This window comes from Oncorhynchus tshawytscha, linkage group LG01 (genome assembly GCF_018296145.1).
Source record: "Oncorhynchus tshawytscha isolate Ot180627B linkage group LG01, Otsh_v2.0, whole genome shotgun sequence".
Taxonomy (NCBI): Eukaryota; Metazoa; Chordata; class Actinopteri; order Salmoniformes; family Salmonidae; genus Oncorhynchus; species Oncorhynchus tshawytscha.
The window spans coordinates 75,327,014-75,353,918 of record NC_056429.1 but is presented as its reverse complement, the minus strand read 5'-3'; the positions used below and the strand labels follow the sequence as shown (position 1 = coordinate 75,353,918).

Below are 26,905 nucleotides of genomic sequence, written 5' to 3'. Positions count from 1 at the left end.
TCGGCGCACGTGACTAATAAAATGTCATTTGATTTAATTGGCATCTACGAAAACGCCGGAGTGAGAGGAGTTCGGGTCTCAGGAACATGTGTTCATCCGCTGCTGCTTGCTAACCTCCGAAGGAATCTGGAAGTCCCCGAAGTGTGCATTTCCGAGAAGAGCCGAAGCCACCCGACTTCCCTCGAGAATCATTGGCGACGAGTGAGTCGGTTACTCCTGAGCCTATGCAACTGTTCAGAGCTGGATTATCGCCTAGGGAACATTCCCGTAGGCTGAGCTCCAACTGTTGTCTGTACTGCGGGGCCAGCTATAGCCAGCTTCCCTGTTAAGATAACTATATCTTTAGTAGGTACAAGTACTCTGGTGAGCCAGACTGGGAATTATCCAATTCCCATCACCCACACTCCTTTTCTTGTGATACTGCTGTGGCGAGACCAGTCTAAGTCTCTCCGGGCGCTCATTGACTCTGGGGCGGATGAGAGTTTTATGGATACTACCCTAGTTTCTGAATTAGGTATCCCCACTCACCCCTCTCTGTTCCATGGAAGCTAGAGCACTGGACGGTGGCTCCATTGGAAGAGTTACCCATTGCGCTGTTCCCGTTAATCTGCGGGTTTCAGGAAATCACAGTGAGTCAATACAGCTTCTCCTCATTGATTCCCCCTATGTTCCTGTTTTGGGATTTTCTTGGCTCCAAAAACACAACCCAGTCATTGACTGGACCACAAGTTCAACCCTGGGTTGGAGTCCGTTCTGTCATTCCCAATTCCTTAAAGCGGCGCAGCCTTCCCCGAAACGTCCTCCTCAGGGCTTAAGTAAAGCCTTGGATTTCTCTGCTGTTCCTGCAGAGTACCATGACCTCCTGGAGGTCTTCAGCAAGGCACGGACTACTCCTCTTCTCCCGCATTGTCCCTACGATTGTGCTATTGACCTTCTCCCAGGCACCACACCGCCTCGTGGTCGGCTATATTCTCTATCCGGCCCGGAGACCAAGGCCATGGAGGAGTATATTGAGGACTCTCTGGCTGCTGGAGGGCATCCATCCTTCTGCATACCCTGCCGGCGCAGGTTTTTTCTTTGTGGAAAAGAAGGACAAGACCCTGCGTCCGTGCATTGACTACTGGGGTCTTAATGATATAACGATCAAGAATCGTTACCCCCTACCACTCCTCTCCTTGGCTTTCAAACCTCTCCAGGGGGCTACCAGCTTCTCAAATCAAATCAAATCAAAGTGTATTTGTCACATGCGCTGAATACAACAGGTGTAGACCTTACAGTGAAATGCTTACTTACAGGCGCTAACCAATAGTGCAAAAAAGGTATTAGGTGAACAATAGGTAGGTAAAGAAATAAAACAACAGTAAAATGACAGGCTATATACAGTAGCGAGGCTATAAAAGTAGCGAGGCTACATACAGACACCGGTTAGTCAGGCTGATTGAGGTAGTATGCACATGTAGATATGGTTAAAGTGACTATGCATATATGATAAATAGAGAGTAGCAGCTGGACCTTCGGAATGCATACCACCTGGTTTGTATACGTGAAGGAGATGAGTGGAAGACAGCCTTCAACACTGCCAGTGGACATTATGAGTACCTTGTCACCGGACTCACCGCTGTCTTCCAGGCACTGGTAAACATGTTAAATCGTTTCGTGTTCGTCTACCTCGATGACATCCTGTTTGTTTCCTGTTCTGCCCATGAACACATCCTCAATGTTCGACAAGTGCTTCAGCGCCTCCTGAAGTGCGAGTTCCACCGTTCTACAATCTCCTTTCTGGGATATGTCATTGCTGAAGGAAATGTCCAGATAGATCCTGAAAAGATGAAAGCAGTAGTGGATTGGCCCCAACCTACGTCCAGGGTGCAGCTACAACGTTTCCTGGGGTTCTACCTCTGTTACCTTTGTTTATTCGAGGCTACAGCACCCTGACGGCACCCTCTCTGCACTCAACTCTCCCAAGGTACCGTTCACATGGTCCCCAGCTGTTGACAGAGCCTTTGGGGACCTGATGCATCAGTTCCCTACAGCACCCATCCTTGTCCATCCGGACCTGTCCTGTCAGTTAGTGGTTGATGTCGATGCTTCTGACGTTGGAGTGGGGGCTATCCTGATCCTGTCCCAGTGATCTGCCCAGGACCAAAAGTTCCATCCCTGTGCCTTCCTGTCACGTCGTATCAACTCTGCAGAAAGAAACAATGACGTAGGTAACTGAGAACTCCTGGCAGTCAAGATGGCACTAGAGGAGTGGAGGCACTGGCTGGGAGGAGCAGAACATCCATTTTTGGTTTGGACCGAACATAAAAATTTGGAATATCTCCGCATAACCAAGCACCTTAACCCCAGGCAGGCCCGGTGTGCTCTGTTATTCACCAGATTCAACTTCACCATTTCCTACCACCTAGGTTCCAAGAATGTTAAACCTGACGCCCTCTTTCACCTATACAGTTCCGCTGCCATACCCTCTGACTCCGAGACCATCCTCCCTACCTCATGCCTTGCGGCTTCTTGGGGCTGGGGTATTGAGACCCTTGTCCGCAAGACACAACATTCCCAGCCTGCCCCTGGAGGGGTTGTTCGTAACTAATTCAGTTCGGTTCCGGGTCTTGGAATGGGCTCATTCTTCCATGCTTACCTGTCATTCGGGTTCCCGTCGAACCCTGGCCTTCCTCCGACAACGTTTCTGAAGGCCTTCGTTGCCGCATGCAATTTTGAGCTCAGATTAAGACTCCGTGGAAAGCCCTGTCCGGCCTCCTTCAGCCACTACCTGTCCCTCATCGTCCCTGGTCCCATATTTCCCTGGACTTTGTCACTGGGCTTCCTCCGTCTGACGGCAACACGGTCATTCTGACGGTAGTGGAGCGGTTTTCCAACTCTGCTCATTTCATCGCTCTCCCCAAACTACCGTCTGCCAAAGATGGTGCAGCAGGTCTTCTGGATCCATGGACTCCCGGTGGACATGGTCTCCGACCGGGGTCATCAGTTCTTGTCTCGGTTTTGGAAGGCGTTCTGCACCCTTATTGGGTCGTCAGCCAGCCTGTCCTCCAGATTCCATCCCCAATCCAACGGCCAGTCGGAGCGAACAAACCACAACCTGGAAACAACCTTAAGATGCCTCGTATTGACCAACCCCACTACCTGGAGCTGACAACTGGTCTGGGTGGAGTATACCCGGAACAGTCTCCCCTGTTCGGCCACGGGACTCTCCCCTTTCGAGTGCTCCATAGGGTATCAGCCTCCGCTCTTCCCAGAAGAAGAGCAGGAAGTCAACATACCCTCGGCACAGATGTTCGTCCACCGCTGTCGGCGTACCTGGAGAAGAGCTCGGGCGGCACTCCTCAAGACCAACTCTAGGTATCTTCGACAAGTGGATCGCCGCCGAACTCCAGCTCCTCTCTATTGCATTGGGCAGAGGGTATGGCTATCCACACGGGACATGCCCCTTCAGGTGAAGTTGGTCCTTTCCCCATCTCCAGAATCCTTAGTTCCACTGCTGTTCATCTTTTGTTACCCCGTACCCTCCATATTCACCCTTCGTTCCATGTGTCTAGGATTAAGCCCGTGTCTCACAGCCCTTTGTCTTCTGTTTCCAGGCCCACCCCTCCTCCCCGTGTCATCGATGGTCATCCGACGTACACGGTGAGATGCCTCCTGAGTGTTCGACCTGAGTGTTCGACCACCAGTACCTGGTTGACTGGGAGGGTTAATGGCTGGAGGAGAGGTGCTGGGGTCCCCGCTAGAGACACCCTGGACTCAGTCCTCATTGCTGACTTCCACCGCCGGTACCTGGCATGTCTTGTGGAGTATGCATGGGTGTCCTAGTAGTTCAAACAGACAGCTAGGTGCATTCAGATTGTCAACACTTCATACAAAAACAAGTAGTGATGAAGTCAATCTCTCCTCCACATTGAACCATGAGAGATTGACATGCAAATCATTCATGTTAGCTCTCTGAGTATATGTAAGGGCCAACCGTGCTGCCCTGTTCTGAGACAATTGTAATTTTCCCTCTTTGTGGCACCTGACCACACGACTGAACAGTAGTCCAGGTGCGACAAAACTAGGGCCTGTAGGACCTGCCTTGTTGATAGTTTGGTAAGAAGGCAGAGCAGTGCTTTATTATGGACAGACTTCTCCCCCATCTTAGCTACTGTTGTATCAACATGTTTTGACCATGACAGGTTACAATCCAGGGTTAGTCCAAGCAGTTTAGTCACCTCAACTTGCTCAATTACCAATTTATTCATTAGAATATTTAGTTGAGGTTTAGGGTTTAGTGAATGATTTGCACCAAATAGAATGCTTTTAGTTTTTGAAATATTTAGGACTAACTTATTCCTTGCCAACAATGCTCAAAGTAACTGCAGCTCTTTGTTGCAGTCATTTCAGTCACTGTAGTAGCTGATGTGTATTTTTTATTGATTTTTATTGATTTTATTTCACCTTTATTTAACCAGGTAGGCTAGTTGAGAACAAGTTCTCATTTGCAACTGCGACCTGGCCAAGATAAAGCGTAGCAATTCAACACATACAACAACACAGAGTTACACATGGAATAAACAAAACATACAGTCAATAATACAGTAGACCAAAAGAAAACAAAAAGTCTATATACAGTGAGTGCAAATGAGGTAAGTTAAGGAAATAAATAGGCCATGGTGGCGAAGTAATTACAATATAGCAATTAAACACTGGAATGGTAGATCAGCAGAAGATGAATGTGCAGGTAGAGATACTGGGGTGCAAAGGAGCAAAATAAATAAATAAATAAATACCAGTATGGGGATGAGGTAGGTAGATAGATGGGCTGTTTACAGATAGGCTAAGTACAGGTGCAGTGATCTGTAAACTGCTCTGACAGCTGGTGCTTAAAGCTAGTGAGGGAGATGTGAGTCTCCAGCTTCAGAGATTTTTGCAATTCGTTCCAGTCATGGGCAGCAGAGAACTGGAAGGAAAGACGACCAAAGGTCGTCTTGAGTCATCCGCATACATAGACACACTTGCTTTACTCAAAGCCAGTGACATGTCATTAATAAAGATTCGAAAAATAAGGGGCCTAGACAGCTGCCCTTGGGAATTCCTGATTCTTCCTGAATTATGTTGGAGAGGCTTCCATTAAAGCACACCTTCTGTGTTCTGTTAGACAGGTAACTCTTTATCCACAATATAGCAGCAGGTGTAAAGCCATAACAAAGTTTTTCCAGCATCAGACTATGATCGATAATGTCAAAAGTCGGACTGGTCTAACAAAACAGCCCCTACAATCTTTTTATCATACATTTCTCTCAGCCAATCATCAGTAATTTGTTAAAATGTGCTGTGCTTGTTGAATGTCCTTCCCTATAAGCATGCTGAAGTATGTTTGTTTACTGTAAAATAGCATTGTACCTGGACAAACACAACTTTCTCCAAAAGTTTACTAAGGGCTGGTAACAGGTTGATTTGTCAGCTAGTTCAGCCAGTAAAGGGGGTTACTTTTGCTTCCCTCCATGCCTGAGGGCACACACTTTCTAGTAGGCTTAACTGCTCGACTGAGGGACCTGAGCCATGACTGGCCTTTCAAAGTATTTCATGGCTACAGATGTGAGTGCTACAAGAGGATTTAGTCATTTAGACAGGTTACATTGGCACAGGGACTTTGGTGGTCTGCTTGAAACATATAGGCATTACAGACTGGGTCAGGGAGAGGTTGAAAATGTCAGTGCAGCCACTTGCCAGCTGATCGGCGCATGCTCTCAGTACGCGTCCTGGTAATCCATCTGGCCCTATGACCTTGTGATTGTTAACCTGTTTAAAGGCATCGCTCACAAGCACGCCCGTTGATTCATAGTATATATAAACAAATGGCCTTAAGAAACGTCTTGGTGTGAAGGAACGTCTAGCATCTCTCGTAATTGGAAGTGTGTAGCTTAACCAAAGCGCAACAATCTGATTGGGCTTGTGAAAGTTGGTTGTTGACAGAGGCTTTGAGAAAAACAAACAACTAAAGTCTACAAATAGCTGTAGGGGAGAGTGGGATAGGTTGAGCCAAAGAGGTAAGTTGAGCCTCCCTGGTTCCTAGGAAACCATACACACAATTAATAAATGTACCAAAAATTTAGGAAGAGGTCATAATTTCATGGAGTTTGTGAAGGAAGACACCACATGGAAAAAGTGGTAAATTAGGTTAAAAAAAAGATTTTCACCAATTCAAATTAATTTATTGTGTTAGAGGTTTCATGATGCTTGTATCTAAACCAAAATAGATAATTTTAAGATTGTTCTATACATCAGTTGGGGTCTCTATAAGCTTCAATATGAAGTCATAAACCTAGCATGAAAGTGCATCCTTGTAGCTGTGTGGGTTTAATATAGTCAAAATGTTTAAGTTGAGCCAATGGTTGAGCCAATGGCAAGTTGAGCAAATGTGTTTTCCTCCCAGGTGTAATGCCTGCGATGTAAAAAGTACATCATTGACATACTTCAGTAAAAGTTAAGACAGATAACTTGTTTTGGTCACTTGATTGTGAACAGTACAGACTTCATGCCATGTAGCAACTGGCTACACTTAAGGACACTGAAAATGAAAGGCTAACATCACCCCAATGATGTCAACAATATTCACTCATTCATGCCTTTCCCTTTCCATCAGTGATTCATTTTGCATTTTGTGTATAATGTCCAAAACATATTGACTAGTGACTTGAGGACATCCAGACGTGATCAAAATGGCTGTTTTCCAACGAGTGAATGAAGTAAATGCAATCAAGCCTTTTCCTAAATAATTTGCTCTGCGAAAAGGAAGCAATGCCTTGAATTGCTTCAAATGAAATCACTTGATTGCACCAAGTTTCCCCATAGTCAAAACTTGATGGGCTCAAATTGGATCGCAAAATAAATGCATTCCGAGTTGAATAGATGTAATGGCTAGCCTGATGAGATCATTATGGAGGCCATTGGGTGGCCAGGCTAGGCTAATTAGCCTCTGAATGAAAACTGAGTGGTGAAATGCTTGTGACTGAACCAGGAGGCAACAACTTGGAGACAAAACACAGTGATTGAGCTTCAGTTGTGAACTATTTCCAGAGAAGATAATGAAACACTGGCAGAAAGAAAGATAGGTTAAATGTGCCCTTATAATAAGATGATCAAAATACCTGATATACAATATCATCAAAACAATTTTCAGAAGATTTCACATGAATTGTTTCCCTTTTAAACAATAGTGGTGGTAATATTATTGTATACTGTAAGGGGAGCCAGACATTGCAGTGAAATACATAACTAGAGCGTTCTTACATTGGGGAATTTGTGGGTTGTGGCGTACAGCACCCTCATTTGGTCTGCGTTAGCAAGTGAGAGCCTGTCTACTGTCAGTCCCCTCCCTAACAACGCCTCTGTGGTCCATACTGCTGATGACTGAGATTTAGTACAAACACACCTTTATTAAGTATTAATGCTGCACATTGTGCTGCATGAATCACTATTCTTCTGGTACCAAGTGACAGTATGTGATGCAAGTCCCAACTCCTCACATACAATTTGAGCCCATCATAAACGCTGTGTCTCCCGCATGCTAGCGTAGTAACGACTACCCCGCGGCTTCCCTGTTCCGTCTATTGCTGTTCACTGGACCCTATGATCACTTGGCTACATAGCTGATGCCTGCTGGACTGTTTATTAATCACGGTACTCTATTTTACTTTTTGTTTATCTGTCGGCCCCAACTCAGGCCCTGTGTGTAGTTAACCGACCCTCTCTATCCATTCATAGACATTTTACCTGTTGTTGTTGTCTTAGATGATTAGATGTTGTCTTACCCGTTGTTGCCTTAGCTAGCTCTCCCAATCAACACCTGTGATTGCTTTTTGCCTCGCTTTATGTCTCTCTCAAATGTCAATATGCCTTGTACACTGTTGATTAGGATAGTTATTATTGTCTTAGTTTACTGCGGAGCCCCTAGTCCCACTCAACATGCCTCAGATACCTCTGTCCCACCTCCCACACATGTGGTGACCTCACCCAGCATAACTAGCCCGTCCAGAGATGCAACCTCTCTTTTCATCACTGGGTGCCTGGGTTTACCTCCACTGTACCCGCACCCCACCATATCCCTGTCTGTACATTATGCCCTGAATCTATTCTACCATGCCCTGAAATCTGCTCCTTTTATTCTCTGTCCCCAACTCACTAGACGACCAGTTTTGATAGCCTTTAGCCGTACCCTCATCCTACTCCTCCTCTGTTCCTCGGGTGATGTGGAGGTTAACCCAGGCCCTGCGTGTCCCCAGGCACTCTCATTTGTTGACTTCTGTAATGGGAAAAGTCTTGGTTTCATGCATGTTAACATCAGAAGCCTCCTTCCTAAGTTTGTTTTACTCACTGCTTTAGCACACTCCGCCAACCCTGATGTCCTTGCCGTGTCTGAATCCTGGCTAAGGAAGGCCACCAAAAATTATGAGATTTCCATCCCCAGCTACAACATTTTCCGTCCAGATAGAACTACCAAAGGAGGAGGAGTTGCAATCTACTGCAGAGATAGCCTGAAAAGTTCTGTCATACTTTCCAGGTCTATGCCCAAACAGTTCGAGCTTCTAATTTAAAAAATGAATCTCTCCAGAAATAAGTCTCTCACTGTTGCCACCTGTTATAGACCCCCATCAGCTCCCAGCTGTGCCCTGGACACCATATGTGAATTCATTGCCCCCATCTATCTTCAGAGTTCGTTCTGTTAGGTGACCTAAACTGGGGATTGCTTAACACCCCGGCAGTCCTACAATCTTAGCCAGATGCCCTCAATCTCCCACAATTTATCCAGGAACCCACCAGGTACAACCCTAAATCTGTAAACATGGGCACCCTCATAGATGTCATCCTGACCAACTTTCCCTCCAAATACACCTCTTCTTTTTTCAATCAGGATCTCAGCGATCACTGCCTCATTGCCTGCATCCGTTATGGGTCCGCGGTCAAACGACTACCCCTCATCACTGTCAAACGCTCCCTAAAACACTTCTGCGAGCAGGCCTATCTAATCGACCTGGCCCGGGTATCCTGGAAGAATATTGACCTCATCCCGTTAGTCGAGGATGCCTGGTCGTTCTTTAAAAGTAATTTCCTTACCATCTTAAATAAGCTTGCCCCTTTCAAAAAAGTTAGAACTAAGAACAGATATAGCCCTTGGTTCACTCCAGACTTGACTGCCCTCGACTAGCACAAAAACATCCAGTGGCGGACTGCACTAGCATTGAATAGTCCCCGCAATATGCAACTTTTCAGGGAAGTCAAGGACCAATAAACGCAGTCAGTCAGGAAAGCAAAGGCTAGCTTTTTCAAACAGAAATTTGCATCCTGTAGCTCTAACTCCAAAAAGTTTTGGGACACCTTAAAGCCCATAGACAATAAGAGCACCTCCTCCCAGCTGCCCACTGCACTGAGGCTAGGTAACAGTATCACCACCAATAAATCCACGATAATCGAGAATTTCAAAAAGCATTTCTCTATGGCTGGCCATGCTTTCCTCCTGGCTACCCCAACCCGGACAACAGCTCTGCACCCCCCGCAGCTACTTGCCCAAGCCTCCCCAGCTTCTCCTTCACCCAAATCCAGATAGCAGATGTTCTGAAAGAGCTGCAAAATCTGGACCTGTACAAATCAGCTGGGCTAGACAATCTGGATCCTCTCTTTCTAAAATTATCTGCCGCCATTGTTACAACCCCTATTACCAGTCTGTTTAACCTCTCTTTCGTATCGTCTGAGATCCCTAAAGATTGGAAAGCTGCCAGGGTCATCCCCGACTTCAAAGGGGGTGACACTCTAGACCCAAACGGTTATAGACCTATATCGATCCTGCCCTGCCTTTCTAAAGTCTTCGAAAACAAAATAGCTTCCAAAACTCTACACAGCAAACTGGATGCAGTCTATCACAGTGTTATCCGTTTTGTCACCAAAGCCTCTTATACCATCCACCACTGCGACCTGTACGCTCTAGTTGGCTGGCCCTCGCTACATATTCGTCACCAGACCCACTGGCTCCAGGTCATCTATAAGTCTATGCTAGGTAAAGCTCCGCCATATCTCAGCTCACTGGTCACGATAACAACACCCACCCGTAGCACGAGCTCCAGCAGTTATATCTCACTGGTCATCCCCAAAGCAAACACCTCATTTGGCCGCCTTTCCTGCCAGGTCGCAGTTGTAAATGAGAACTTGTTCTCAACTAGCTTCCCTGGTTAAATAAAGGTGAAATAAAATAAAATAAATAAAAAATACAGTGTATTCGGAAAGTATTCAGACCCCTTGACCTCTTCCACATTTTGTTAAGTTTCAGCCTTATTCTGAAATGTATTACATTTTTTATTCTCCCATTCTCCCATTCCTCTCTGCAGATCCTCTCAAGCGCTGTCAGGTTTGATGGGGAGCGTTGCTGCACAGCTTTTTTCAGGTCTCTCGATGGGGCGGCAGGGTAGCCTAGTGGTTAGAGCGTTGGACTAGTAACCGAAAGGTTGCAAGTTTGAATCGCCGAGCTGACAAGGTACAAATCTGTTGTTCTGCCCCTGAACAGGCAGTTAACCCACTGTTCCTAGGCTGTCATTGAAAATAAGAATTTGTTCTTAACTGACTTGCCTAGTAAAATAAAGATAAATAAAATAAAAAAATGATCGGGTTCAAGTCTGGGCTCTAGCTGGGCCACTCAAGGACATTCAGAGACTTGTCCCGAAGTGTCTGCTGCATTGTTTTGGGTGTGTACTTAGGGTCATTGGCCTGTTGGAAGGTGAACCTTCGCCCCAGTCTGAGGTCCTAAGCGCTCTGGAGCAGGTTTTCATCAAGGATCTCTCTATATTTTGCTCCATTCATCTTTGCCTCGATCCTGACTAGTCTCCCAGTCCCTGCCGCTGAAAAACATCCCCACAGCATGATGTTGCCACCACCATGCGTCACCGTAGGGATGGTGCAAGGTTCCTTCAGACCTGACGCTTGGCATTCAGGCCAACGTCTTCATCTTAGTTTCATCAGACCAGAGAATCTTGTTTCTCATCTCAGTCTTTAGGTGCCTTTTGGCAAACTCCAAGTGGGCTGTCATGTGCCTATTCCTGAGGAGGGGCTTCTGTCTAGCCACTCTACCATAACGGCTTGATTGGTGGAGGGCTACAGAGATGGTTGTCCTTCTGGAAGTTTCTTCCATCTCCACAGAGGAACTCGGGTTCTTGGTCACCTCCCTGACCAAGTCCCTTCTCCCCCGATTGCTCAGTTTGGCCGGGCGGCCAGCTCTAGGAAGAGTCTTGGTGGTTCATAACTTCTTCCATTTAAGAATGATGGAGGCCACTGTGTTCTTGGGGACCTTCAATGCTGCAGACATTTTTTGGTACCCTTCCCCAGATCTGTGTCTCGACACAATCTGTCAATTCCTTCGACCTCATGGCTTGGTTTTTGCTCTGACATGCACTGTCAACTGTAGGATTTTATATAGACAGGTATGTGCCTATCCAAATCAAGTCCAATCAATTGTCAACAGGTGGACTCCAATCAAGTTGTAGAAACATCTCAAGGATGCGCCTGAGCTCAATATCGAGTCTCATAACCAAGGGTCATAATACTTATGTAAATCAGGTATTTCTGTTTTTTATTTTTCATACATTTGGAAACATTTCTCAACTTGTTTTTGCTTTGTCTTTATGTGGTACTGTGTGGAGATTGATGAGGAAGGCTGTAACATGACAAAATGTGGAAAAACTCAAGGGGTCTGAATACTTTCTGAATGCACTGTACCTAATGAATGGTCTTTTCACAAATGTCACCTGCCCCTTTTAGGAAAAACCCTCTGAACCAGATTACACATTGTCTGACTACCATGGCATTTTGTTTGCTTGCAAGGTGAGTTTTGGAAGAAGTCCATTGATTCTAAACTGAGAGATGAATATAGAGACTAACAGGATCTCATGCTTTGGTAGGCTGTAGTGGGTGGGCATGCCAAGGAAAATGCCAAGCGTTGGATTGGCTACTTTGGTCCTCCTCCATACTTAATTTGAAAGAAAGATAAATACTTCAAACAAAAAATCGTCCTCCTCCAACTCAGTTGCATTTAGGTGAGATTATCATCAGGCTCTGGAAAGGAGTCTCCATGAAATGAGACAAACGGCATGGCGGGGAAAAACAAATCCCAAAAGTAGAAGTACATTCAAACCGTACCAACGCAATAATACTTGAGGGGTACACACAGGTGTCCTTCTACTTGACATTCTAGTCTGGTGGCGACTATGAACAAAGTGGAGATATTAAATATATATTGTCTGGACTGAGCTGGGGGGTACAATGACCTGATCAGTGCAGCTGCCGAAGCTGAAGCATACCTCTGGCCCTCCAACAAAGCTAAGATTCTGTAATGTAAACCCTAAGGGAAGGAGGGGAAGCACAAGAAATGCCATAAGGAAACTCTCATCCAGCCCTTCTACCAGAGGGATTGGCAGACACTGCAAAGATGTATTAATATTTACAGCCTCAGCTGAGCATGCCTACACAGTACGCACATTAATTACCGTTAACTGCTGTAGGCTCAAAGTCGGCAGAGCCTTGCAAGTGGCTCCATACTGAACTTGTTAATTGTGGAATAAATTAACTAACTTGTTAGCTAGATGGGAACGGGTGGAGGGAGGTGGGGGGGGGGGCAGAACAAAGGGAAAGCTTTTTTATGTTGTAATATAAAAAACCTTACTATAGCAACCTGCCAGAAAATATAGCAAGTTTTGTGAGAGAACTACTTCATTTTCATTGTTGAGATATTTCATTTGGGGTTGTGCCAAAACTTGTCAATGTCCAACATCCAACCTCAGTCTGTCTGGAGCTGTTTTAATCACTTTCTTAACCCTGTAAACGTTCAATTACATCTGAGAGTGCAAAAAAAGCCCCAGTAGAGGAATCCACAAGAGCAGAAGTGCACAGACCCATCTGAATGTACAACTCACAATTACCCTGGAGGAATTTGAGTAAATGAAATGGTTTAAACAAACTTACTGGAACTAGGAATTTCTTAATCTCCTCCAAGGCATGGCTCATGCGGGAATAGGCCTCTCCAGGTGGAGCGAAGACTTCAATTAAAACATGGAGATCGTTACTCAAATGGGCATACTTGGCCTCTCCACTTTTCCTCAACTCTTCTTCCTGAGGAAAAAAATTGAACAAAAAAAATCAGGTCAAATATTATTGTGAGGTTTGAAAGGAGAAAGTGAAAGCGATAATTACAAATAGTACAGTGGGTATGATGGAGATATCAAGTGAAGCATGTGGGGTTTACAAGAATCATTTGTAGCCCACAGCTGCCTGTTGATAAATTCAATCTCATCAGCATGTTTGCATTGACTTCCTCCCTCAAGCATTTGGGAGGTTGGGAGGGAGATGTCCCTGTTGCATGCCAGCCAGCCTATCAGACTGCATCCACCCACTGGGATTTACACCATGAAGCTGTGGCTGAATCATATTGCTGGTTTTTAAGATACTACAAATTTGAATGATGTGTGAACCATATTTGTGGTCTTCAATGACATACAGGGGTTGCATCCTAACTTAGAATGTATGTATTAGTGTGTGACTAACTGTGATGTTAATCAATCATTACGCAACAATGCAAACACACCAGGTAGGATTCTGGTTTATGAAGATATGACCATCAAAAATGTGAGCTAAACCTCCTCACAGTGTGGTTGACAAAGCATTTGGACATTTAGTAGTGTGTTATATTGAATTTGTGAATGACTAAGAGATCCTATCTTCATCAGACAAACTACACTACACCGAGTTAGGGGAGGGTTTGGCCAGGGGGGCTTTACTTGGCTCATCGCTCTCTCTCTCCTTGTGGTGGGCTGCGTGCCTGCAAGCTGACTTGGGTCGTCAATTGAATAGTGTTACCACTAACACATTGGTGTGGCTGGCTTCTGGGTTAAGCTGGCGGGTGTTTAAGGAGCGCGGTTTGGCGGGTCATGTTTCAAGGCAAGGCACATGTTTCAAGGCAAGGCACACATCGAAATATGTTAATGAGCCAGAGATTCTTTCCAAACCCAGTTCCAAACCCAAACCACAGCACCCCCCCATGACGTGCGGCTCCAGCCGCGCATCGACACCGGTCTCGGGGACGACCCGGAGGGCGAGGCGCAGGGCGATCTGGACGAAGACGGTGGAACTCCTGCAGCATAGATGGGTCCAACACGTCCTCTACCAGAACCCAGCACCTCTCCTCCAGACCGTACCCCTCCCACTCCACGAGATACTGAAGGCCCCTTGCCCGATGTCCAGAGGGGGCGGAGGAACCTCCCACACCTCAGGCTCCTGGAGCGGGCCAGCCACCACCAGCCTGAGGAGAGACACATGGAATGAGGGGTTAATATGGTAATCGGGTGGAAGCTGTAACCTACAACAAACCTTGTTCACTCTCCTCAGGACTTTAAATGGCCACACAAACTGCGGACCCAGCTGCAGGGCAGGCGGAGGGGCAGGTTTCGGGTTGAGAGCCAGACCCAGTTCCCCGGTGCAAACACCGGGGTCTCACTGCGGTGGCGATCTGCATTAACCTTCTGGCTTGTCATGGCCTGCTGAAGGTGGACAGGGACGGATTCCTATGTCTCCTCCGCGAGCCTGAACCAGTCGTCCACCGCGGAACCTTGGTTTGACCCTGATGCCATGGCGCCAGAACCGGCTTGTACCCCAGTACGCATTGGAAGGGAGAGATGTTAGTGGAGGAGTGGCGGAGCGACTTCTGTGCCATATCGGCCCAGGGCACGAACTCCTCCCACTCCCTTGGCCAGTCCTGGCAATAGGATCGTACAAACCTACCCATCCTGGTTCACTCTCTCCACCTGCCCATTACTCTCGGGTGAAAACTTGAAGTAAGGCTGATCGAGACCCCCCAGAAAGATCAGTACAAAATCCACCAACAGGTGCGACCAAGGCCGCTGTGGAACGGGTAAGGGGTGTAGCTTACCTCTGGGCAGATGCCTAGTAGCCTTACACTGGGCGCACACCGAGCAGGAGGAAACATAAACCCTCATGTCCTTAGCCAAGGTAGGCCACCAGTACCTCCCGCTCAAACAGCGCACTGTCCGACCGATCCCAGGATGACCAGAGGAGGGCGACGTGTGGGCCCAATAGATCAACCGGTCACGGACAGCAGACGGGACGTACAGATGCCCAGTGGGACACTGGACAGGAGCGGGCTCTGCACGTAACGCCTGCTCAATGTTCGTGTCTAGCTCCCATACTACCGGCGCCAACAAGCAGGTGGCAGGGAATATGGGAGTGGGATCCATGGGCCGCTCCTCTGTGTCATACGGCCGGGACAATGCGTCTGCCTTCGCGTTCTGGGAGCCTGGTCTGTAAGAAAGGGTAAACACAAAACGGGTGAAAAACATGGCCCACCTTGCCTGGCGAGGGTTCAGTCTCCTCGCTGCCCGGATGTACACCAGATTGCGGTGGTCAGTCCAGATGAGAAAAGGGTGTCTAGCCCCCTCAAGCCAATGTCTCCACACCTTCAAAGCCTTGACGACAACCAACAACTCCCGGTCCCCCACGTCATAGTTTCGCTCTGCCGGGCTGAGCTTTTTCGAGAAGAAGGCACAGGGGCGGAGTTTTGGTGGCATACCCAAGCGCTAAGAGAGCACAGCTCCTATCCCAGCCTCGGACGCGTCCACCTCCACTATGAACGCCAAAGAGGGATCCGGATGGGCCAGCACGGGAGCCGAGGTAAACAGAGCCCTCAGGTGACTAAAAGCCCTGTCTGCCTCAGCTGTCCACTGCAAGCGCACCGGGCCCCCCTTCAGCAGTGAGGTAATTGGAGCCACTACCTGACCAAAACCCTTGATAGTAGTTGGCTGCACCTCCTTTACCGTGGTGGGAGTCGGCCAATTTCGCACGGCTGCAATGCGGTCACTCTCCATCTCCACCCTTGAGGTGGAAATGCAATACCCTAGGAAGGAGATGGACTGTTGGAAGAACAGGCATTTCTCAGCCTTGATCTACAGGTCATGCTCCAACAGGCGACCAAGCACTCTGCGCACCAGGAACACATGCTCGGCGCGTGTAGTGGAGTATATCAAAATGTCATCAATATACAGTGGGGAAAAAGTATTTAGTCAGCCACCAATTTCTCCCACTTAAAAATACGAGAGAGGCCTGTAATTTTCATCATAGGTACACTTCAACTATGACAGACAAAATGAGAAAAAGAATCCAGAAACTCACATTGTAGGATTTTTAATGAATATATTTGCAAATTATGGTGGAAAATAAGTATTTGGTCAATAACAAATGTTTATCTCAATACTTTGTTATACACCCTTTGTTGGCAATGACAGAGGTCAATCGTTTTCTGTAAGTCTTCACAAGGTTTTCGCACACTGTTGCTGGTATTTTGGCCCATTCCTCCATGCAGATCTCCTCTAGAGCAGTGATGTTTTGGGGCTGTTGCCGGGCAATACAGACTTTCAACTCTCTCCAGAGATTTTCTATGGGGTTGAGATCTGGAGACTGGCTAGGCCACTCCAGGACCACTACACCCTGCCCGTGCAGTTCCCTGAAAATCTCATCTACAAAGGCTTGGAAGACTGATGGCGCATTCATCAACCCATACGGCATGACGAGGTACTCATAGTGCCCAGAGGCGGTACTGAAAGCCGTCTTCCACTCGTCTCCCTCTCGGATACGCACCAGGTTGTAAGCCCTCCTGAGATCTAGTTTGGTGAAAAAGCGAGCCCCGTGCATTGACTCTATCGCTGTGTCTATGAGCAGTAGTGGGTAACTATACCTCACCGTGATCTGATTCAGACCCCAGTAGTCAATACACGGGCGCAGAACTCCCTCCTTCTTCACAAAAAATAAACTTGAGGAGGCAGGTGAAGTAAAGGACCGAATGTACCCCTGACGCAGGGATTCGGAGACATATGTTTCCATACCCTCCATTTCCACCTGTGAGAGGGGATACACATGACTCCTGGGAAGTGTAGAGTCTACCAGGAGATCTATCGCACAATCGCCCCGTCAATGAGGTGGTAAATGAGTCGCCTTCTTTTTGGCGAAGGCAAGAGCCAAATCGGCATATTCAGGGGGAATGCGCACAGTGGAGACCTGGTCTGGACTCACCACCGTAGTAGCACCAACGGAAACCCCTAAACACCTACCTGAGCACTCTCGCGACCACCCCGTGAGAGCCCTCTGTGGCCAAGAAACAGTGGGGTTATGACAAGCTAACCAGGGTAGGCCCAGCACCACGGGAAACGCAGGAGAGTCAATAAGGAAGAGACTAATTCTCTCCGTATGACCCCCCCTGCGTCATCATGCCCAAAGGAGCGGTGACCTCCCTAATCAACCCTGATCCTAATGGTAGACTATCTAAGGCGTGAACGGGGAAAGGCACATCCACGGGAACGATGGGGATCCCTAAACTATGGGCTAAAGCTCTATCAATAAAATTCCCAGCCGCGTCTGAATCGAAGAGCGCCTTATGCTGGGAATGCGAGGAAAACTCAGGGAAAGTGAAAGACACAAACATATGTGCAACAGAGGGCTCTAGGTGAGAATGGTGCCGGCTCACCTGGGGTGACGCCAGAGCGCCCTGCCTGCTGCCTTGATACCTAGAGTGGCCAGGTATAGCTCCAGTTGAAGCAGGAACCCCCGGCAGCAAAATGCTCTGTTATTTTAAAAGCTGGACAAGCGTCTTCCAACATGAATGTAATTTTTTTTATTTATTATTAGTTCAATATGAGTACAGCAGGTCGTGAGTGCAGCAGAAGTTGAAGATAGTTGAAGGCAATATGAATAGGTCTCATAGATAGACAATGGCACAAACAAATATGACTGTATGAAATGGATGATTGGTAATCTGATATGCAACATTGCAAGAATGTTGCATATCACATTTTATAAATGCTAATTAATAACACTGGTCTACTATCTAGTTAAAGTAATTATTAGAACAGATTAAAGACACCACTTATTAATTACAATTACACACTGATTACAAAATAATCAACTTCCACAAGTTAGTAACAAATAATTCATAATCGATAGGTAGGTAGGTTATTAGCTGGATTTATGCTACTGTAGAAGAGTGTCATAGCACTGGTATGACAGGTCTGTTAAAAAGCACATTGACAATAAACGTTAAGGAAAACACAGAGTCAAAGTATATCTGAGAACTGTTCAAATCATATTGCATTTGGAAGTTCTCCTCTGACAGCCAGGGACTTTATTGATCACAAAAAGACACAGGTCTCTGGCGTGTTTCTGAGGAATACGGAGAAATACAATGATGCTGCCTGCTGTACTGTACTGTATAGAAACACATATCAAAGGAGTGAAAACCACTTCACCCTGACACTTTTACTTAGTTTAATAGAATCTTATGACCCAGTTTCAGCAGCAGTTAGTCAAGTGCCACATGCCAAAGATCCCTTTATTTCAGGATTCCCAACTGCCACTGAGGTTGTTCTCATTAATATGACAGAACATCCTGTGACTACTTGTATGTAGGACTAGTTATGAAACCCTGGAATCACTGCCCTACAAAATACTCAATAGCTTTAGTAGAGTTGAAATGCATTAAAATCTGAAAAATGTTGCTTATCCTGGGAAACAAGAAAATAAAATGCATAAACCAGAATAATCAACTAAAACAATTATTTGATATCGTAATAAGATTATTTACATTTGTTCCTTCATTATAGAAAATGGCTGTCCATCCCAATGAAAGTATTCACACCACTTTACTTTTTTTGGGATTAAAACTGATTTAATTGTCATTACATTTGTAAAAAAATTTACAGTCTTGTCTCATCGCTGCAACTCCCGTACGGACTCGGGAGAGGTGACGGTCAAGAGCCGTGCATCCTCCGAAACACAACCCAACCAAGCCAGCAGTTTCAATAAAGAGTACCCACAAAAGGATTTTCTAATTATCTATTAGCCTTTTAAAATTATAAACTTGGATTTGTAATGAACATGATGGGAGACAGAGAGCTGGTTTCAAGCACAGGGCACAGCAGGTGTTTATTGCAAAGGACCACGGGAGGAGGTATGTAGCTGGGTCCAGGGGCAGGCAGAAGGTCATGCACAGGGGGTCCGAAAGGGCAACAGTACAGGCAGCGAAAAGGCTAGTAAAGTAGTCCGGGAGATCAGGCAATAGGAAGATAACAGGAGATAACAGGAAACCCGAGGCTAAAGTACAGGCAGGGAATAGGCAAAAGGTGTCGTTAGTGAGCCAGGCAAAAACTATCATACACGGGAGGAGTAAATCAAGGGAAACCAAGCACTCAGACAGACGTGTCACAAAACAAACAATACCTCACAGTGAAGGGGTGCAAAGAACTGAACTAAATAGTGTGGGATAATGACATACAGGTGTGTGAACAGGTGATTAGAATTCAGGTGATTGGGATCTGGAGAGTGAGCTGCGTTCAGGGGATCTAGTGTTTGAGGGTGTGAGTTGGAAGCAGGTGTTACAGGATTAGCTAACACAACGTGCCATTGGAACACAGGAGTGATGGTTGTTGATAATGGGCCTCTGTACGCCTATGTAGATATTCCATAAACAATCAGCCTTTTCCAGCTACAATAGTCATTTACAACATTAACAATGTCTGCACTGTATTTCTGGTCAATTTGATGTTATTTTAATGGACAAAAATGTGCTTATCTTTCAAAAACCTGGACTTTTCTAACTGACCCCAAACCTTTGAACGTTTGTGTACATTATTTACCTTCAGAGGTGAATGTATCACACCAGTTGCTGTGATACATTTTTTGTTGTTGTTGTGCACTCTACTCAAGCAATAGCATGGCAATTTTTCACTCTAATAGCTACTGTAAATTGGACAGTACAGTTAGATTAACAATAATTTGTGTTTTCTGCCCATATAAAGCATGTCTATGTCCTGGAAGGTTTGCTGTTACTTACAACATCATTCTAGTCACATTAGCACATGTTAGCAACAACCGTCCCCGTATAGGGACACTGATCCTGTAGATCCTTAAGAGTTTTTAACATTAGTAATCTAAAAAATATATATTTTAAGGAATATGTTTTAATATATTTTTCTATGTTTTATTTGTATGTTTAGCGTGCACTATATCATTTAAAAGTATGCATTTAGGTGTCTGTAATGGAATAAATGTGGCAAAAACTAATCTAGGCATTTGTGTCCCCACTAAGACAAAAAAATTACTTTTGTCCTTGAAATATTTAATTTAAATACAGGCAGAATTCCATTAATCCCTATGGATGACTGCTCCTACTGGGGAGTGCCAATATGGCCGAGCGGTGGCTTCAAAGCCTCTCAATAGCCAATTCATAGCATCAACAATCCAGGGTTAGTATGCATCATTGGTCCCACCACTATAAACATTCCTTAAACACTAAATGGGAGAGAGGAGTTTACTGGAAAGTATGACATGGAGGAAAAGTAGTAAGACTTCATACATAGATATAACATGTGGGCTGACAGCTGACCTCTAAATATCTATGCTACACGCATCCAATGCATAGCAAATGAGTCAGCCTCGGAGAGTAGCGTTTGAAAATGCTTCCCTAAGACTTAAAGCATCAATTATGCAGCTTGTTTGGAATGAAAAATTGCTTTCATTGCAGAATATTCCTCGAAAATCAAACAAGACACCCTAGAATCCCCTGCCTTGTAGTCATTATTATTATTAGCATAAAGTCTAAAAAGCTGTTTGTGAGACTGCCCGCAGGTTTTGATACAGTAGGCTACAGTAGAAAGGGCATGAAATGTTTTTTATTCCCTCCCTGTAGAATAAGCATAGGAATGTCTCATGTTACCAGAGAAGTACTAGAAATAGAGCTAGATACTGAAGAGACATACAGTATCACAGCAGTAAGTGGTATTTACCCCCAGAGAAAAAAACAAGAGAGCAGAAGATATCATCATTATGTACTGTATCTGCAGGGTATTGCCGATCTACAATGAATCAATCAAAACAGTGTGCTCATGTTTCTACTTGAGCACTGTTAGATTTACTTTGAATTAAATTGTTGTGTAACATTCAAGAAAGACATTGAAGCTCCTATTTTCAAGTTTTCTGTATCCATTTGAAAATCATTGCTCACTCAGGCTTCATATTCTGCCGACATAACAACACAGTCTATCAGACTATCTGTTGAAATCAAAAGAATTTCATGACATTACTCAAACAAGGGTCAGTTGTATTGTCTGAAATCCCCAAGATAAGTGCGGCAGGTAGCCTATCGGTTAGAGCGTTGGGCCAGTAACCGAAAGTTTGAATCCATCAAGCCGACTAGGGGAAAAATCTGTTGATTTGCCCTTGACCAAGGCACTTAACCCTAATTGCTCCAGGGTCAATGTCAATAATGGTTGATCCCTGGCTGTGAACCCACACTCCGAGGGTGTCTCAGGGGAATGGAATATTCAGAAAAAATATATATATTTTACACCACACATTTGTACATTTGTGAAACAGGACAAATATAAGCATCACCTATTTGACCTTTTGAGATACTTATTTATGCAAATATATGCATGCTCAAATATTCAACCTGAGAATCAGTACACAAAAATATGCATGTACCACCTCAATAATCAAATTAGATATGAAATACAAATGTCTGTGAAGTTCTGTTGCGGAGCTGAACTGCTCTATGAAAACCAACATGTATATACACACGGACTGATGAGGGTGGAGATGTTATGCCTTGATGTCTTAAGGATGTTTTTCACAATCTACTCTTGGCACGTCATCAACGCAGATGGGATTCAGGAGAGATGTCAAACTGCGCAGTAGGAAGGCAAGAAGCATCATCTCCTTCGAATACATAAATCAGTGTTCAAATCGAGGCTAAAGAATAGTAAACATTGTGCATGTTGACTTTTTAGGGTGACCTACATCATGGCAAGTGTTCCTGAGCCCTGCCACGAAAACACACCAGAACAAGTGTGTTGATTTGATTGTAGTCAATACAATGGATCAAGTCCAATATAATATTCAGGGTATTCATACACCATCTTATTGTTACAGTTGAGGTTGAGGTGAAAAATAATGATGTCGCAAGGATGTTTACTTTGCAATATGAGCATATGAGCTTTTCGCAATCCCATTCACCCATTTATATTCATGCTCATTTCATATAAAGTCAATTGTAAATGTGTGCAATTTATTGCAATGTTGTGCTCATAAAGAAGGGACATTTGATTTGGTTCCACAAAGAGCAAATCATGTTTACTCTAAGGCATCATCATTGCCTTGCTACAATGTCAATTGTTCACCACTGAAAATAGTCATTGGAGGTGTATTGTTTGTAGGCATGTTTACTGTGTATATCCATGGTAATACAGTAATGTTGTCTACACAAGATGTAAGAAAAGGTGAAATGTAACAAATATAGAAGATAGCTTCATGAGATGCTTGTACTGTCTATCACAAATAATGGACAATCTAAACAATGGCTGAAAAAGCAACCTCTCATAAAATGCATTGACTAATGTAAATTCTCTAAATACCAAATGTATAAAGGGAACAACATTCACTAAATGTAGAACATTTTAGAGGTTCAATACTGGGTAGAAAGAAACTATTGCCCAATCTGACCTCATAAAACCCTAACGATGCTGGTACTAAGACCGTACTCAACGAGCTGTATATGGTCATAAGCAAACAAGAAAATGCTCATCCAAAGGCGACGCTCCTAGTGTCCGGGGACTTTAAAACTTTAAATCCGTTTTACCTCATTTCTACCATATGCAACCAGAGGGGAAAAAAACTCTACACCACCTTTACTCCACACACAGAGATGTGTACAAAGATCTCCCTCGCCCTCCATTTTTTAAATCTGACCATAATTCTATCCTCCTGATTCCTGCTTACATGCAAAAACTAAAGCAGGAAGCACCAGTGACTCGCTCAATATGGAAGTGGTCAGATGACGCAGATGCTAAGCTACAAGGACTATTTTGCTAGCACAGACTGGAATATGTTCCGGGATTCATCCGATGGCACTGAGGAGTATACCACATCAGTCACTAAATTCATCAGTAAGTGCATTATAGGAAATCCCACTATGCCCTCCGACAAACCATCAAACAGGCATAGCATCAATAGAGGAATAAGATTGAATCCTACTACACCGGCTCTGACGCTCGTCGGATGTGGCAGGGCTTGCAAACTATTACAGACTACAAAGGGAAGCCCAGCCGCAAGCTACCCATTTACATGAGCCTACCAGATGAGATAAATTACTTCTATGCACACTTTGAGGCAAGCAACACTGAAGCATACATGAGACCACCAGCTGTTGCGGACAACTGTGTGATCACATTCTCTATAGCCGATGTAAGTAAGACCTTTAAATAGGTCAACACTCAAAAGGCCACAGGGCCAGATGGACTACCAGGACATGCACTGACCAACTGGCAAGAGTCTTCACCGACATTTTCAAGTCTGTAATACCTACATGTTTCAAGCAGACCACAATAGTCCCTGTGCCCAAGAACGCCAAGGTAACCTCCCTAAAGGACTACCGACCAGTAGCACTCACGTCTGTAGCCATGAATTGCTTTGAAAGGCTGGTAATGGCGGCAGCGTAGCCTAGTGGTTAGAGCGTTGGACTAGTAACCGGAAGGTTGCAAGTTCAAACCCCCAAGCTGACAAGGTACAAATGTCGTTCTGCCCCTGAACAGGCAGTTAACCCACTGTTCCCAGGCCGTCATTGAAAATAAGAATGTGTTCTTAACTGACTTGCCTGGTTAAATAAAGGTAAATTTAAAAAAAAAATCAACACCATCATCCCAGAAACCCTAGATCCACTCCAATTCGCATACCGTCCCAGCAGATCCACAGATGACGCTATCTCTGTTGCATTCCACACCACCCTTTCCCACCTGGACAAAAGGAACACCTACGTAATAATGCTGTCCATAGTGCCCTCAAAGCTTATCACTAAACTAAGGACTCTGGGACTAAACTCTGCAACTGGATCCTGCACTTCCTTATGAGCCACCCCCAGGTGGTAAGGGTAGGCAACAACACATCTGCCACGCTGATCCTCAACACGGGGGTCCCTCAAGGGTGCGTGCTTAGTCCCCTCCTATACTCCCTGTTCACCCACGACTGTGTGGCCAAGCACGACACCATCATTAAGTTTGCAGATGACACAATGGTGGTAGGCCTGATCAAAGACTAAACAATGATACGGCATATAGGGAGGAGGTCAGAGACCTGGCAGTGTGGGGACAACAACCTCTCCCTCAACGTGATCAAGACAAAGGAGATGATCGTGGACTACAGAAAAAGGAGGGCCGAGCACGCCCCCATTCACATTGACGGGGCTGTAGTAGAGCAGGCGATACAGAGGGTAGTGCGTACAGCCCAGTAATTCGCTGGGGCCAAGCTTCCTGCCATCCAGGACCTCTATACCAGGCGGTGTTAGAGGAAGGTCCTAAAAATTGTCAAAGACTCCAGCCACCCTAGTCATATACTGTTCTCTCTGCTACCGCAAGGATACCGGAGAGCCAAGTCTAGGTCCAAAAAGGCTCCTTAACAGCTTCTACCCCCAAGCTATAAGACTGCTGAACAGTTAATCAAATGGGTATGCAGACTATTTCCATTGACCCCCCCCCGTTTTTTTACACTGCTGCTACTCTCTGTTGATTATATATGCATAGTCACTTTAACCCTACCTACATATACATATTACCTCAATTACCTCAACTAACGCATGACCGGGGGCAAACTACCTGCCCTCCAGGACACCTACAGCACCCGATGTCACAGGCAGACCAAAAAGATCATCAAAGACAACAACCACCCGAGCCACTGCTTGTTCACCCCGCTATTATCCAGAAGGCGAGGTCAGAACAGGTGCATCAAAGCTGGGACCAAGAGACTGAAAAACAGCTTCTATCTCAAGGCCATTAGACTGTTAAATAGCCATCACTAGGCAGCTTCCACCCAGTTACGTAACACTGCACCTTAGAGGCTGCTGTCCTACATAGACTTGAAATCACTGGCCACTTTAATAATGGAACACTAGTCACTTTAATAATGTTTACATATTTTTGCATTACTCATCTCATATGTACAGTATATACTGTTTCTATTTTTCTGTATTTTAGTCTATGCCACTCCAACATTGCTCATCATAATATTTATATATTCCTTAATTTCATTGTTTTACTTTTAGGTTTGTATGTATTGTGTGTATTGTTGTGAATTGTTAGATATTACTGCACTGTTGGAGCAACAAACACAGGCATTTCGATACACCTGCAATAACATCTGCTAAACATGTATATGTCACCAATAAAATTTGAATTTTTAGATTTTTTAACCTGTACCCCCTGTAAAACTTTAGTTTATTTAGTAAATATTTTCTTAACTCTTCCTTTTTCTTAAAACTGCATTGTTGGTTAAGGGTTTGTAAGTAAGCATTTCACAGTAAGGTCTAAACTTGTTGTATTCGGCACACGTGACAAATAACATTTGATTGGATTTGATTTAACAGCAGGCAGAATTAAAGTGTTTACTGTGTGAGGTGTTAGAGAACATAGTTGTCCCTTATCATCACTGAGGTTGTACTGCAGGTCTTTTATCATCCTGTATAGATGTGTGTATTAATATGTCCAGGTCGAACAATAGCTGTATAATTCTATACAGCAGCACTAGGACCTACTGAAGCTCCTGTAATGACCTGAGCTACTTGGACCACCAGCCCTTTGTTCTCTGGGCCGGTGTTGATCCTCAGATAAGGCTGGTTTCAGGGGACCACGAGTCACTGAGAATGAATAGCCTGGCTGAGAAGCAAAATGCTATCTATACTTAAAACCCTATTACATTTATCTCGGCTATAGTAGTGATAACATAAGGATATTGTGGCGCATCCCTAAACCTCTTAGTTTACATGAATCTTTTTTTGTATTTGAATGCATTTCAGTTGGACTTTTCACAGAAATATTTTGTGCTATCAAGCTATCACTTGTCACAATACATGGGTACATGTAATGAATGTTATTGTACATAATTCAACATATGCATAATTCAACATATGCATAATTCAAATAATTTGAGAGATGTTCGTTCCTGCCCTTTTTGACCATGAGTAAATAGCAGAAATGTAATTGCTAGATCTATGATTATGAATCTGTTTGTGTTTCTATGATCGTGTTCTGTATTTTTTTTCTTTGTATTCGTTGATTGCATTTCGTATTCGTATTTGATGTGTGTATTTTTTATTCTGCAAGGCTCATTTGAAAAAAGAGCCCTTGGTCTCAACATGACTCCCTGTCAAAAAAAGTTAATAAATGTTAGCTACATGGGACAGTAAGTATTCCATTGAAGGTTAAAAAACTAAGACAGTCAAAGAGCACATTCTAAGGAGGTGTTGTCATCATACCTTTACTTTGTCCCTCATGGAGCCTTTTCCGAGGATGGACATCTTTGCTCCGGTTTCCTCTTGTAATCTTTTCATGGAATTGCCCCGTGGTCCCAACAACTTCCCAACAAAATTAAACTGCAACAGAGGAGAGGAAAAGCAATGTTTCTCAAACAGATTCCTTGACTGTTTTCAATTATATACCTTAGAAGTAAATGGAAATTAGGTTATATATTGCAAGGGAAAAAAATATTAGATAAAATATAGATTACAGTTGGCTAACAATAAACCTTTTGAAATAAATCTTATCATTTTATTCAGAATGTCTGAATTGAAAAAAGACCTGGGGAAAAAAACTACAACAAATCAATAACGCTGAGCCATGTGTGCTGCATTACCCAGGTGAATGGGTCTCAGTTTCATCTGAGGTAGAACATAACAGGGTTCTGAGTCCCAAATTGCAACCTATTAATTTTATAGTGCACTACTTTTGACCAGGACCCAAAAGGTAGTGCACTATACAGTATATGGAATAGTGTGCCA

General features: G+C 44.6%; 1 protein-coding gene across 3 annotated transcripts in view; it reads right to left on the bottom strand.

Annotated features, from left to right (window-relative positions):
• Nucleotides 1-26,905, bottom strand: part of khdrbs2 (KH domain containing, RNA binding, signal transduction associated 2) — a 124,305-nt gene that overhangs the window by 37,199 nt on the left and 60,201 nt on the right. For all 3 annotated transcript variants that reach the window (XR_006083900.1, XM_024430251.2, XM_024430243.2), the window contains exons 3-4: nt 26,384-26,500; nt 12,994-13,140 (exon numbers count right to left, since the gene is read on the bottom strand). Coding sequence is in view for 2 of the 3 variants with exons in the window: in XM_024430251.2 (XP_024286019.1) it covers nt 12,994-13,140; nt 26,384-26,500 (264 nt within the window). In the remaining variant the exon portion in view is untranslated. The remainder of the gene's footprint in view (nt 1-12,993; nt 13,141-26,383; nt 26,501-26,905) is intronic.